Below are 16110 nucleotides of genomic sequence, written 5' to 3' on the forward strand. Positions count from 1 at the left end.
GTGACCTAATAGCGTCTTTCGATCTGAAACAATGGGTGACTACGCCGACTCACACAGGTGGTCATATCTTGGATTTAATCATTACTAGAAATCAGTGTAAACTTATAGACAATGTTATGGTTCATGACCCTTTGATTTCTGATCATTACGCTATTTTAATGCATTTATTATTGCACAAACCACAATTTCCAACAAAAACTATTCGCCACCCGAAGCTGCGTTCGATTGATTATGCTGAATTCAATGACACTATCATGGATTCGTCCTTGTTTGATGAATCACGGCGTGATTTGGATTCGTTAGTTGATTCCTGTCATCGGGTCTTGAAGTCCACCCTTGATGTTTATGCCCCCGAAAGGACCCGTGAGGTAGTTCTTCGTCCTTGTGCGCCTTGGTATTCAACTGACATTAGTGTTCAAAAGAACATAAGGAGGAAGCTCGAACGTAACTGGCGACGTACAAGATTACTTGCAGATAGAGAACGGTATGTGTTTCAGAACAGTGTTGTTAATGACATGATTGCCTCCGAGAAGGACACATTTTATTCATCAGTGATCCAGGAAAACTCAGGGAACTCTGGACTTCATTTTAAGACAATAGAGAAGCTTCTGCACTCCAATCCAGTCCAGCGTTATCCATCTGGGCCTAATAACTGTTCTCTGTCCGAATCATTCGTTGAATATTTTAGTGACAAAATTGTTAAAATCCGCAATGATCTTGACAAAGTTGATGGAACTCTGAATGACGGTCAAGTTACTTCATGCAATGCTGAGTCTGAAAGCTGTCTAGCTGGTCAGCTGCTAAGTGAATTTAAACTGGTCACTGAGGAGGTCGTATCTGGTTTTGTGACTCACCTGTGTTCAAAGTCCTGTACACTTGATCCAATTCCATCCTCAGTGTTCAAAGGGTGCCGTCATTATCTGCTTCCAATGATCACTCGTATAGTTAACTTGTCTCTTACAAGTGGCCAAGTACCTGATAGATTCAAGGTTGCCATGTTGAAGCCGTTGTTGAAAAAGAGTGGAGCTGATCATGAACTATTTTCTAACTTTCGTCCTGTCTCGAATTTATATTTTCTATCCAAAGTTACGGAGAAAGCAGTTGCAGCACAATTAATGGACCACCTTAATGATAATGAAGGTTTATTAGAAGAATTTCAGTCGGCATATAAATCTCATCACAGTACAGAGACTGCGCTTGTGAGAGTTCAAAATGATATTTTGAAGGCTATTGACTATAACAGATCGGTTATATTACTATTGCTCGATTTATCGGCTGCGTTTGATACTGTCGATCATTCGATTTTGTTATCTAGACTACAGAATCGCTTTGGTATTAGGAACACTGCTCTTAATTGGTTTCATTCGTACCTTCACTCACGCGAACAGTTTGTTTCTGTTAATGGAATTGAATCGTCAAAGAAGAATTTACCCTACGGGGTACCACAGGGTTCTGTACTGGGACCCTTGTTGTATTCCCTTTATACAAGTCCGCTGGGTGACATAGCCAGAAAGCATAGCATACCGTTTCATCTCTATGCAGATGACACACAGTTGTACTTGTCGTTTACGTCCAACTGTCCTAATCATCTATCAAGCTCAAAGATGGCCGTAGAATTATGTGTTAAGGACATTGGAGACTGGATGCTGCGCAACAAACTTAAGTTAAATCGGGATAAGACTGAACTTTTGGTTATTAGTTCTAAATATCGTCCACGACCACCCCTCGACTATATACGAGTTGGTGATGAAGTAATCAAGTCTAGTAAACAGGCCAGGAATTTAGGAGTTGCATTCGATCAGTGTTTGGATTTCAAAAAACACGTTAAAATAACCTGCAAGAGCGCATTTTTCCGCATTCGTAGTATAGCTTAAATTAGGCGATACCTATCCCAGAGTACTACTGAGACCATTGTTCACGCTTACATAACATCGCGTTTGGACTATTGTAACGCCCTACTGTACAGTCTCCCAAAGTATCTGATTAATAGACTTCAGCTTGTACAGAACTCAGCAGCTCGCCTTGTTACCTTGACTAGAAGGCAGGAACACATCACACCAATACTAAGGAGCTTACATTGGTTGCCAGTTCATTTTAGGATTATTTTCAAAATATTGTTGTTAACTTACAAAGCTCTGAATGGACTGGCCCCTGATTACATTAGAGACCTACTGCGATTTAACATTTCTGGTCGGACACTAAGATCTTCAAACAACAGGTTGCTTGATGAGCCTAGAGCAAATCTTAAAACGTATGGTGAAAGGGCTTTTTCCGTGGCAGCACCAAGGCTCTGGAATAAACTACCCCTCCAGATCAGACTTTCATCATCAGACAGTTTTTAAGGCTAATCTTAAGGCTTATCTTTTTAAGCGTGCATTTGATTTGTAGTTTTTACTTTTTGTTTGTAGCCTAATTGTATTATATAGCGTATTTAATTCTTAGGATTTTAACTTTTAGGATTTAGGATTTTAGGTTTTTAAAGAATTAGGATTTTAATTTTAAAGTATTGTAAAGCGCCATGGACAATTAGTGGAAAATGGCGCTATATAAATGTATATTTATTTTATTTATTATTTATTTATTTATCAATGAATAGATGGATGTCAAACAAATGCTGGTAGGTTCACTCACTTACCCTTGAACTTTTTAAATACTACTTTGCTGAGCATTCCAAAAGATCGAGTAAAGTCGTATGAAATTTATCTGACGTTAAAGGTTGGCGTTTCAGTTTTAGGCCTAAAATGTAATTATCAACTTGCGAAGTTTCCTGCGTCCTTGTAGTTTAAGCTATGATTACCAAAATAAAACAAATAATAGACCAATCTACTAGTAATGTTTTGGCTAAGTTTTACTCCCCTAGGTTGAAAGGTTTTTTTTTTTTTTTACCGGCGTTTTATCAGATCCCACTTTAGCCGAAAAGACGGGTTACAATAGAGCCATAAATCTTTAAATTTTGCTAGAATTCCAGCGCAAGGAGATACCTATTCAAACAACTCAGAATTTAATCATTTTTGATGTGAATATTAATTAATACCATATCTCTTTGTCACGGTAATTGGGAAGGACTGGGGTTTAAGCTCTTTATGCTAGAGCCAGTTGTGTCAGGTTTGTCAGTACAAGGTATGTTTCCGTGGAATAGCGAACATATCAGGCAACGGTTCATACAGCTTGTGTGATAACGGCACAGAGCGGGAAGGCTTTTTGCACTTCGTGCGAGTTGCTAAAGCGCTACTTCAAATTTTTCGAAAAGTATTTATTAGACTTGGTTATAATTCAGGCGAGACATTAATTTGTAGCGACATTGGCTATCGTAAGACATCTGCCAGCAGCATTACAAAATAAGTCGCACAAATCTTTCATGGAAGCAACAGTGCAAAAATCTTAGTTATAAAAATAGCATTAGAAAAGAAAAGTTCCTTTATAAAGGAACTTGTTTTGGTTTGAAAGTTGCGGCTAGGGTCGGCAGACTAACATTGAAAGCTTTATGGTTCGACAATCATTGTAAAAATTGACAACTGGGTCATAAATTGGTACTGACTAAGAAATGTTGGGGGTAACCCTGCGATGGACTAGCATTCCAACCAAGGTTGACCAGCATCCCAACCAGGAAGGGGGGGGGGGGGGGGTGGGGGTGAAGGAGACAAAAAGGTGGTTGTTGTTGTTGTTGTTGTTGTTGTTGTTGTTGATGTACGACAAATAAAAAGTGGTAATGGCAAAAAAAAATTGTCGCGTTTCATTGTTTGCTAAGCTGTGATGTTTTACCTCAGATTTATTACACAGCCCAGTCCTTGCGCGCCAAGCTCGTGGCTACTAGGTGTTCAGGATTCAGCAAGAACTGCACCGTCCTGAAGTCAAAATGCATGTCAACAAGGAAAGGCATTGAAGTCAGGCGACTTTTCTCACTAGAGACGGCTTTTAATATTCACGAAAAGGGATTTATAACTCCAAAAATCCCATGAGATTGTAAAAAGTGAAAAATATGAAACATTATATTTCGTGTCTCCAAGCTCTTAATTTGGCGCCAAAACTTGGTCACGCGGGTTTGGCAACCCCCTCTTTGATCACTGTTGCCTGGTAGGATAAAAGTCGTGTCATTTTGAAAAAAAATATGCTGTTCCTCGTCAAATTAAACCCAGAATTCTTGATTTAAGGATTAGCAGAGGCCAAAGCAAGTTAGCAAAGTCTTTATTTTTTGTTAACTGCGAAGAAAAAGACTATTATCGTGTCGTTTCGGTAGGGTAGCTCGGTTTTGACTGCCGCTTGTACTGCAGGCGCAGCTACCGTTTGCAATTCTCTAGTGCGCAGTTCTCTTTCATTTCTCAATCCTTCGTAGGATAAAAGAAGGATGGCGGCTGTACATTGTACCACAACACAATGCGATCCTTACAAACCCCATAAGGTACAAGGAAAGCCATATTTTTGCAATATTTGTCCCTGTGCTAAAGACAGTGTATGCGATGGCACTGTATATGCTAGGTTTGAGCGTTGTTAAAGTTTTAATGCGCTAAGAATTATGGGCAAATGTACCAGTCGCCATCTTTAATTTTCCTTTCGGAGTATTATCTGCAAGAACAAATATTACCTCAATATCCAAAACATATTTAGGTTTCGGGACGATTAAATTAGAAATCGCTGATGTCGCTATGTTGGCTGTTCTTTTTATTACACCACCCAAAAAGAGGCCGAAATAGAAAATTTAAACTATATGTACAACACGCATTTTGCACATGCAAGCATTTTAAGCTTCGGAAAATTTCAGGGCAAGATTTCCGTATAACCCCACCATTTATTATGCATACAGTGCTTTGTTTAATTACTCAATGGACGAAACAGTAGATTTCCTTTGAGACGCGCTTTGAACGACTACAAAACTTCTAAGTCTCAAGATCTCGGGCACAGGTTTTAATGCCACTGTAACATCGGGTTATCTCATTAAACGTCGAAAAATATCAAATAGAATCGTTTGTCATGGCATCTAGGTAAGGCGAAAAGAGCAATAAAGGAATGTGCCGAGACAAAGACAAACTCTGACTTTGAAGAGGGTGAGGACGGAAATGAACACCACAGTCCTTCCCCCCACCCCCGCACCCGTATTTTAAACTTTTCCCAACTGGTTTAAAAAAAATTGCTGGTCAGAAGCGTCTTATGTAACTCTGGAAGCAATGAGAACGAAAACGTCATTTCTATGGAAAGCATGTTTGACTTTTAATTAATATCTACAGCAATCGTCAAAAGCAATGCAATACGAAAGGTACTGTAAAATGGAGTCTTGTGAACTTTGGTTCTTTTTACAAAAAAAAAAAAGATTGGCACCAAACGCTGAGAGCTTTCTGTGTCTTTCGATTAAAATAGCTTGTTCTGAGAACTTTTTCACTTCGTTTTAGTCTATGTTGTCTCTGAACTCTTAGATGGATCAAAAAGTTCAGCAAGTCCAGTCAGGTCGTTAGTTCCTGTCCGTTCAGTCTTGACAAGAATCTTGATTGGAGGAAGATCTTTGATCTTGATCTCATTCTTGAACAATTCGCCAATGTGTTTCTATGGAATAGTAACGGACGTAGATAAGTAACGTAAGGGTGATACTCATGGCTTTGTGAGCTTATCACTAGCCAGTCGAGCCAGGCGTTTAAGTAACTGTGCTGTGTCCGCATTCAGATCAATTTATCAGTTGAGTGTTTTTGTGGATGAAGGCCCATGAGCAGTACTTTCATGCCTTACCGTACCCAACTTCGTGGAGCCGTGGAGCCAGAACCCGTGTCTACTGTCCTGATATCCTGATATCCTGCGATATCAAGTCATTGACCTGATATGACTACGGTATCGTGCATTTGGGTACGTTAAATACCTAACCGTACCATTTTTGTATGCTTCGGCTCATCAGGCTCGTTTGGTCTCGCCTTGGAGGAGGCGTAGTCGAGCTAAAATATCCACGGCGAGACCAAACGAACCTGATGTGCCACCGAAACGTACTGTTTATCATGCTATACGCGGTGGCGAATGGCTCTAACATTTAAGTCTGTGGATAAAATCCTAGAGTGTGACCATCCAAATGAAAGATACTGAGAAGTAGTTTCGTGCGGTACTAGTTAGGACGCCGTGCAAAGTGGTTCAAACTTTTTTTAAGTTGGTGGACTTAGTCCTTATGAGTGACTATTCAAATAAAAGCTAGTGAGTAGCCCTTTCACGTGGCACTGTTTATTATACTATGTATGGTGGTTCTAATTTTAAAGTTTGTTGATATACCCCCGTGTGACAATTCATATAAAAGCTATTGAGCTGTACGTCATGTGGTGCTGTTTATTATACTGTGCAAGGCGGTTCTAATTTTTCGTTTGTGGATGGAACTCTAGAGTGTGACCATTCAAATGAAAGCTAATGACCAGTATATTTACATGTGGTACTGTGTATTATCCTGAACAAGGTGGTCCTAACAGAAAATTGTTAAGTCTGTAAAGTTGCCACCTGACCAAACCCACCGGAAATGATAAGTGAAAATAGAAATAACCAACGGTTAGGAAGTGCGGGCTAGATGCTTGGAGTAGCCATCATTAAAAGAACAAACATAATAACATAACATTTTTTTTTATCAAAACCAGGGCATGTTGTGAGAAATAATGGGGTGTCTGGAAAACCCGAATAGCTAATAACGAATAGTCGCGAATAGCGAATAGCGAATAGTCCCGAATAGTGCGAATAGTCTCGAATAGTGCGAATAGTGGCGAACGGTCGAATAGTGACGAGTAGTCGTCAATAGTCACCGCTTTAGATCTAATATCCTGCGTTAATTAATTATCCAAATAAGCAACAGAATTTCAGTGAATTTATTACGTTTTCTTCTCCGGACTCAGGCTAGGGCTGTTCATCGCCGACATAAAGAAAACAGAAAACACAAGGATAACCTCACAAAGACGTATTTACTCTTCTGCAGCAGTTAAAACAGAAGAAATCACGTTTAGAAACACCTTTTGTCCTGATAAGCGTATGTGCTTTGTAGCGGGAAAATCCCATCCTACGTTGCTGCGAGGTTGACTGCGAGATACTGAGTACCCTATTTGCTACGATTTGCCACTACTTGCTACTATTTGTACTATTTGAGACTATTCGCACTATTCGCACTACTCGCTATCGCTATTCGGGACTATTCGCTGTTCGCTGTTCGCGACTATTCGCTATTCGGGTTTTCCAGACACCCGAAATAATGTGTGAATTTGCGTGCAGTAAGGATACACAGAAACAATTGATGCGTACGTCCTTAAGTAAATGTCCAATAAAGTGAATTTATTCAGGATAAATTCATATGCACAAGAAATATTCAAGATCGCTCAGCCGAAACCAACAGTTGTTCAAAAGGAAGTGATTGATTTGTTTTGACTCCACTAGTGTATAATTATTTATGATTGTTTCATGAAGAGTAAATGACACTGGCAACCGTGACATCGTCTCTGTATGACACTGAAAAGCAAAAGGGCGCACTTTACAATCACTCAAAACGATTTGATTAATGGTAACAAATGTTTAAACCGATGTTTTAAAAAATCTTTCCTACCTAATTTTGAAAGAACAATTTTGAAAGAACAATTTAGTCTGCTACGTGCGTAATTATTCTGTTACACCGGCTTGCAAACAAAAGGCTATTTATGAGCTCATTTATGAAGCGTATTTCGCGAAAATTCGCCTCAATACGCCTTGAAAAACCGACGTAATATGTTAAGATTTAAGCCTTTCGCAATTATTTCGTCGTTCTTCTTACAAATTTATTTCTCGCCAGCAGTCGTACACCGGAAAGAGATCACATATTTTTATTAGTTAAAAATGAGTCTGGAATTGTTTGGTTGGTTGACATGGCTGCAAGCGAGAAAATATTCGCGCATATTGTTTTAGTACGAAAACGTCATGTAAACTTTGTAAACAGGGAAAGCTAAATCACTGAAGTCAGTTATCGACAACACTCAGCCAGTTAAACGCATAACGCATTTTTATCTTCTCGAGTTCTCAAAATGCGCTTGTTGTTCACTGTTTGTTTTAGCGTAACCTTGCTCGTTCTGTTCGCTATACATGGAGCCGAATCTGGCACCTGTGGGGAGACGGATGTCTGTTCAGCCATCAAGGATTTGAAAAAGAAATTGGAAAACCTTATCGCGCTGGTTACCCCGCCAGGTAAACTTGGATTGACCGATCTTCGTAAGATTTTTTTTTGCTTCCGGTTTTTTTTTTCTTTTTTTCATACCAAGCGCCTCAGATAGGTTCCTTCACAGTTGTTCTCGCTTCTTCCTGTAAGGAACTGTATGACAAACACAAGTAAGTTCACAGTTAGAGTGTATTTTCACGTTCTGCTTCAAAACAATCCTTACTCGCCCGCTGACATTTATCAGAGACGTAACAAGACTACAGATGTAATCATATATGAATTGTTTTAAAATAATGATTTACTTCCAACCCCTGAAGGATAGCTTTCCTTGTAAACTGATATCGTTTCACTAACAATAGCTTTGTTTGCCAGAACCTGAAGCATCTAATTTCCATTCTACAGGTTGCGAGTAAATAGAGATTACGTGTTGCAGACTGATAGTGGAAAGATTCCTGTGTACTGTCACATGACCAGCTACGGCATTGGGGGATGTGGAGGTGGAGGATGGACACTGGTCATGAAAACTGATGGCCATAAGGTATGACAAAAACAAAGATCCTGGTTTATTTACTTAATTTTCCCATATTGCATTTTACAAAATTGAAAGACGTTTTGCGATGGAAAAAATGTCGCGAATGTTCAATTAGGTTGATATGGTTTTGAAAGCCTGTCTTTTTTTCTTCTCCTTCTTCTTCGTCTTCTTCTTTCCTCTCATGTAGTCAACCTTCCACTACAGTTCCTCACTCTGGACCAACAAGAACGAGTTTAACCGCCCGGGTGGCAAGACTGGGTTTGACACACAAGAGACCAAGTTACCGAGTTACTGGAACACATCCTTCTCCAAGATCTGTTTTGGTATGAAGATCGGCCAACAGATCAACTTCATTGTCATCAACAAACAGGCCAACTCTCTGTACTCACTGATCGCTGACGGCCAATACCGTGGCACCTCACTGGGTCGTAACACGTGGAAGACGCTGATTTGGTTCAGAGGCATCTTTGCAGGTCAACTGTAACAAGGAAGGCTTCAATGTTGAGAGTTTCTATAGTTACAGATCTAAGGCAAAAATCGGTTTGCTTGGTAACAACGAAAAAGATTGTGAAAGCGCGGATTCCAGAATCGGATTTGGTACTGGAGGTACTCCTGATGACAAAAACTCGTGTGGAAACCAGAAAATCAGAGCCATGGGATACACCCTGGTCCATTAAAAAAGAACTGACAAAAAAGAACACAAATAGACTATCTTATTCAATGGGGCCATTGACAATGCACTAGTTTTTTTAAGTGAAGGCGCTTTATAAAACTACGCGAGATCATTGTAAAACAACGCAGTCAGTAAACCATGCAATTGTACGTTCAAAAAAAAAAAAAAACAAATCAGTAAACTATGCAGCTATTTAAAAAATGTAAAGAATTGTGGTAAGCTTCGAAGTGTATAAAAAGAACGGATGATGTGATGGTATGGAGCTGCGAACATACCAGAGAAAATGTTGCAGAGACTCGACAAGTTGCGACGACATGAAGCAGGGACAAAATTAGGCAGTGTAGTTAGAGCATTATTAAAAAAAAAATACCCTGTAATAAAGCGCTTGTCAAAAGCTGTACTTCTGATTGCGTTCCATTCAACTGATACAAAGGATTCCAGTAGGGGAGGCGGGGGGGGGGGGGGGGGGGAAGTCGGCTGAGTAATATATCAAATACGAAAGACAGTGTTTGACCACATTTCCAAACACTGAGAAGAGAGTTGAAAATACGAGGCTTAGCGGGGTATTTTTGACGAACTTCGAGGTGTTTGGAAATGTGGCCAAGCACTGTCTTGCGTGTTTGATATATCTTCTCAATCCAAACTAAAACTAAGGAGAAAACGGAGAAATAAAATCGTAAAAACCTATGCTAATTAAGATCAGATATCCAAACACCGTCACGGTCATGATTTCCTTTGTTTAAACTTGATGAATTATTAATGCATTTGAGAAGGAATATTCAAGCATCATATCATATTTATAAGGGAAACATTTTTGAAATTACAAACTAGTTACAAAATACAGAGCTTTGAACCACCTGCATTGCAATTATAGTACTAACACTAGTATATGAATATGCTACGAGACTTGATTCCAGTCTATCACCTTAAGTGTAAATCCGTTTTTCAGAATGAAAAAATAACGCTATATAATTATTTAATTGAGGCATTAAGATTAAGCTACCATTAACATCCAAATTTCAAGCCCGGAGGCGGTCTAACCACTCGGTACGGTGCCTCCATTGCAAATGAAATGGCTTATATACTGTAATAGTTTCCTGCTAGCAAAATCTAACTGCGTTGTACCCTGTGCGTACAAATAACCAGAGTCACGCAACACCAACACCTTGTTCATTTTTAACCTCGTTCCAGGGAAAATCCCTGGAAACGAGGTTGGTCCTTTCCCGGTCCTTTATAGAGAAACCATTTACTTGGTTCTTCCGGCAGCACCAAACATTAATATTACCGCTGAAGTGTTAATTAGTTTTCTCTCTTGGTGTCCCTAAGACAAAAACTGACAAAAAAGATTCCGCCTTGGAGACTTGGAGTCTGATTTTCTAGAAAATTGTGGACTGGTTGTTCCGAATTTCCTGTGGGTATTCACCCAGTTTGCATAATCTCCAGAGAGAAAGGTTCTCTCATCAGATGATAAACGAAAATGATGTTTGACTCGGTCAGGTAAACATCAAGAAAGGGTTTGCTTAAAATAATTTTGAATTGCGAATAAATAAATTTCTTTACATGAAGCAGCTTACGGAGTCACTTCACTGTGATCCTTCAGCATTTTGTCGAGCTTTGCTCTTTGAAGTTTTCTTGTACCAGATCGGCAGATCTATGACAGATTTCAGAAAGGCAGGTTTTGATTTCTTTCTGTCGTTTGTCAACTTCTTTACTTCATAAAAGCGTTCTTTCAGTGTTTGGCGTTTAGTGCCGTTACAGTTTCGCACACTTCCCTTAGTTCTTCTATAAATTAATCGTCAACTTTCTCGAAAAGAAAAAAGAGTGGGAAGCGCGGTGGCCTCATGGTTAGTGCGCCCTACTCCGGAGCGAGCGGTCTGGGTTCCAGCCCTGGCCAGGGACATTGTGTTGTGACACTTCATTTACACTCACGGTGCCTCTCTCCACCCAGGTGTATATATGGGTATTGGCGAACTTAATGCTGGGGGGTAACCCTGCGATGGACTAGCATCCCATCCAGGTGGGAGTAGAAATACTCATAGCCGCTTCATGCTACTGAAATCGGGATAAGCTCCGGCCTGATGAGCCACTTGGCTTGTATGCTGACTTTACCTTACCTTTTCTCGAAAAGAGACGCTATTGTTGCAAGGTTCACACTTCTCATCACGTCGCGTGATAAAAATCTCCGAGATAGTTGGAGATTTTATACCACGTGGTCCAGCCTTAGCCATGGGGGGTCTTCTCGCAACGAGCCGTCATTTTGAAAATCGCGAACCTATGAAAAATCGAAAGACTGGGCTCTAGTGTGTTCATTGTAATGGCGTCCTTCATGTGGTTTGTGGTCGAAGTCGATTTCGCTGGTTTATAAAGGTACGAAATTCTATAAGTATGCCTTTTTATGTCTAGGTAAGCTAAAGAATACAGCTTCACTTCTTTTCTTCTTACTGAATAAGGAAAACAATAGTGTGTGGCTGATACTTGATGTTCGTGCTGTGCAAGGAAGACCGAGGTTCCCTCTATTTTCTTGATTCAGCGGCCTAAACCAAGGATTTCTATTCCCGTACACTTCACTCAACCAAATAGAAAACATTTAGGCTTATATTATAAGTAGAGGCTACTAATATTATAACAAGTAGTAGAGAAAGCAATGGAATGTATTTAGAAGAAATTAAGACACGCTGAATACGGGTTACTAGCCAGAGAATATAATTCACGTAAAAATGTTTGACGCTATTTTTCAAAACGATAATAATAAGGAAAGAATAACCTCGAGCATACTGGTCGATGTGAAGTGGTGTGATATTCACAAGGATTAGTTTATAGAGGCATGATACCAATGGAAAATAATACAGTACAGCTTAATTTAACATATACACCCAAAAGAAATCAGAAGAAATACATTTATGCTTGCCTTAAACAAGGATTATTCAACATGTGTATGTGGCTAAATGGTTTTAGCCACTTTTATCTTTCCATTGGTACATTTAACTTAACAAGTACCACTACACAGAGGTTTACATTTGGAGGACTTGAATTGTCTTGTAAACAACTTAAATTTTGAATTTGGTCAAGTTGTAGGACAAAACATTGTGAAGTGGAAATTAATTTTGCAGTTGTTGAACATTCATTTAAGTGACTTTGTAGTGAGTTAGTTATGATTATCTTACTTCGCCCATGTTTACAATAATAACATACATGTAATATTATTATAACATAATATCAATATCACCAAAACCTTATCAGTCCTACATGTATATTTTTAGGACAGAATGGGCTAAGTTATTACTCATTCCCAGTTTATGGCCATGTGATCCACTATCAAAAAACTCTTAAAAGCCATAACAGACCCTCTAAAGGCTGCAATTTCTGTCCACATCTATCTGATACAACAAACACAAGCTATTTTAATTTAGGCACAAGTACTAATTAAGTAAACAGGGTTGGGGCATACTCAAATATTTACCTTTGAAAAGAAAGAGTAGCTGCATTTACACCACCAAGGAGGAGGAGGAGGAGGTGTATAAAAGGAAATCGATAAACAGCAATTCTAATTCTTAGTGGAATTTATCATTTTTGGGGGGAGGGGGGCATGGGCGGATTTACCCCACTGCCCTGTCTAGGCTCACTCCTTTGGTACTTGCAATACCTTCCGTTTCTGTGTTGAAAATCTGCCTACAGTTCTGAGAGACTTTGGTCTTTCTCCACCCAGGTGTAAAAATTGCTACTGGTGAATGTACTTACTGCCTGGGGGGTAAACCTGCATTGCACAAGCATCCCATTCAGCAGGTAGTAGATATAATTTTTGTCTTTTCCTGTGGTGGAAACTAGGATAAGCTCCAGTGGAATGGACCACTTAGACTGTCGCAAACTTCACCCTTGCCAATTTGTCAGTTAAGTGGGATGACAATGACTTGCAGAGCAGCTTATGAATTAAACGTAAACTTGAATTTGCCATAAATGTGACGAGGTGATATAGTTTTACTCCCGTGAGGGAAGTAATGGAGACTAGATTCTTGTGGTTAAAATCAGTGAACATGCAGGGTTGCAAACGTTAGAAAATAGTATACACAACTGATAATGTGTTCAAATAATGAAGACCCTGAATGACTTGCCCGTTCAACTTCATGACTAATAAAGAAACAAAAGTCTCCACATATTATATTTCATATACAATTTCCACATGTTACATGCATCTTTAACATAATATGTGGAGACAAATTTGAGGCAAGGATAGCCTTAAATAATATTATTTGTAATTAACCACAAGGTGCTGTACTTGTGGCCAGTTGGCAGAAAGCTTAACTTGCAAGTTTGATCACAATGTCCTCAGCCAGGGTTCGAGCCCTGACTGCTCAATCCGGAGATGAGCGCGCTAACCATGAGGCCACCACGCATCCCAAATTTATTTTAATAAAGAAATCAGTGTTGGTAGACACTGGATTATAAAAAGCACTTTCTCTCTGGGTTGTAGCGCTATTAAGCTCAGATTGAACATTGGTCGGCATTGTTCTCAAATAGATATGTAGTCATAATATCTACAACGGGTGATCAGGTGTTCAGAGCAAGTGATAAATAAGCTTCATAGGTGTCAGGGTCAGTTTAGATGGAGTTTAATTAAACTTTCGTGATAGTAAACCTACATTAAACATGAAGGAATGTAGGTGTGATGTGCAATAGATTACACAACTTCATCATAAATCAGAACTGACCTATTACATTGGCACACTACTGTATGTCAAAAATAATTATTGCAAATTTATAACTCACAAATGCCACATTATGTGGTTCCAGAAAATCTCCATACCCACCCCACAGAGGGTGATTGCATATTCTGAGGGGGAGGGGTGTCTCAAGGGCCAAAATTGTTTGAGAAAATTATGAATAAAACTGAAATTCCAGAGGGATTAGTGGGGAAAAAACTCGCCATGGGAGGGGGTATTGATGGTTTTTGGAACAACACAGTTAGATGTGTGATAAGTGTGGCTATTAGTTAAAAGCCATGTAATGCTGCACTAATTTTGCTGGTTGATTGTTCTTAAGTCAGTGTAGGTAAATGTTAATTAAGTCTGTGTATGAACCAAGTGGTCTATCAGGCCAGACCTTATCTTGGTCGGGTTTCGGTAGCATTAAGTGACTAGGAGTATTTCTGCTCCCCCCTGGATGGGATGCTAGTCCATCATAGGGTTACCTTAGCATTTAATTCACCAGTATCCATTTATACACCTGGGTGGTGAGAGGCACTGTGAGAGTAAAGTGTCTTGTCCAAGAACATAGCACACAGTGTCCCCTGCCAGGGCTCGAACCCACACCAATCGTTCCAGAGACGAGTGCACTAACAATTAGGCCACCACGCCACCCATTTGAGTCAGTGTAATTCACTAAATATATCATGCTGACAAGGACTAACTTTACCTCTGGACATTAAGATTTATTATCTCCAGAGTCAAATGGATATACTGCACCTTACTCAAACTCCTCCTACGATAATGAGTTGTGATCAGGTTCCCATCAGCCTGCCCGATAAGTAGCAAGCCTAATATGATATTTTCTTTGTCATTTTGTTAGGAATACAGCAAAAACGTCTATCTTGACAGCATGTTTGACAAGACTCATTAAAATGGAATCAAGTTTGACATCCGGTTTTCAACGAAACGCGGCATAAATTTTTAAGCCAATCATAACCTGCTTCGGATATGGCAACCAAGATACCAACGGAGGTACACGAATGCAAGCATGGTGGCCAGGTTTTTAGCCAGTTGTCAGCTTGCAATCAACATGAACGAACTCACACAGGAGAGCAACCCTATACATGCAAACATTGTGGAAAGAGCTTTAGCCGATTGGCAAATTACCAGAGACACGAACGAACTCACACAGGAGAGAAGCCCTACACATGCAAACATTGCGGAAAATGCTTTGGACAGTTAGCAAACTGCCAGAAACATGAACGAATTCACACGAGGGAGAAGCCTTATTCATGCAATCATTGTAACGAACGCTTCAGCTCCTCGTCACATTGCAAGCGACATGAACGAATTCACACTGGAGTGAGACCACATACATGCAAGCATTGCAGAAAAACCTTTCGCCATTTAGCAAATTGCAAGGAACACGAGCGAATTCATACAGAAGAGAAGCCGTATACGTGCAAGCATTGTCAAAAGTGCTTTAGCGACCATACATCTTGTAAGCAACATGAACGAACTCACACTGGAGAGAGGCCATACAAATGCAGGCATTGTGAGAAGAGCTTTAGTCGCTCATCAAATTGCAGAAGACATGAACAAACTCACACAGGAGTGAAGCCGTTTACGTGCATACATTGTGATAAGGGCTTTAGCCGCTTATCTGATTGCAAGCGACATGAACGAACTCATACAGGAGAGAAGCCGTATGCGTGCAAACATTGTAACAAGTGCTTTAGCCAGTTAGGAAGTTGCAAGGAACATGAACGAACTCACACAGGAGAGAAGCCATATACATGCAAACATTGTAACAAGAGCTTTAGCTACTCATCGCATTGTAAGGAACACGAACGAACTCACACAGGAGAGAAGCCGTATACATGCAAGCATTGTGACAAATGCTTTGGTCGGTCATCAAGCTGGAAGAAACATGAAGAAAGGCATGCAAGAGACGGTTTTTTAAAACGCAAGCAGCATGATCAGCGCTGTCAACAAAAAACAGAGGTTCTGGAGCCAGTTACAACTCATGGTGGCATAGAGTCTGACATTTTGTTGTCTGTAAGTGAAAAATGTTTCAGCGAAGTTGAAACCCTGGCCT

The 16110-nt window shown here is 39.8% G+C and overlaps 1 protein-coding gene and 1 pseudogene across 2 annotated transcripts in view; both read left to right on the forward strand.

Annotated features, from left to right (window-relative positions):
• Positions 1–7913: 7913 nt before the first annotated feature.
• On the forward strand, positions 7914–9503 carry LOC149110258 (putative skeletal organic matrix protein 5; annotated as a pseudogene). Its single transcript, XR_016207961.1, has 2 exons — positions 7914–8663; positions 8845–9503. The product of XR_016207961.1 is annotated as a putative skeletal organic matrix protein 5 (transcript).
• A 2114-nt stretch (positions 9504–11617) lies between these two features.
• LOC110055262 (uncharacterized) overlaps positions 11618–16110 on the forward strand; it is a 5779-nt gene continuing 1286 nt past the window's right edge. Inside the window, exons 1-2 of the mRNA XM_020761645.2 lie at positions 11618–11697; positions 14893–16110. The exon at positions 14893–16110 is cut by the window's right edge and continues 1286 nt beyond it. Coding sequence (XP_020617304.2) covers positions 15021–16110 — 1090 coding nt within the window. The 5' untranslated portion in view covers positions 11618–11697; positions 14893–15020. The remainder of the gene's footprint in view (positions 11698–14892) is intronic.

Source organism: Orbicella faveolata, unplaced genomic scaffold (assembly GCF_042242905.1).
Source record: "Orbicella faveolata isolate gen_17 unplaced genomic scaffold, um_ofav_v1 contig_24, whole genome shotgun sequence".
Classification (NCBI taxonomy): Eukaryota; Metazoa; Cnidaria; class Anthozoa; order Scleractinia; family Merulinidae; genus Orbicella; species Orbicella faveolata.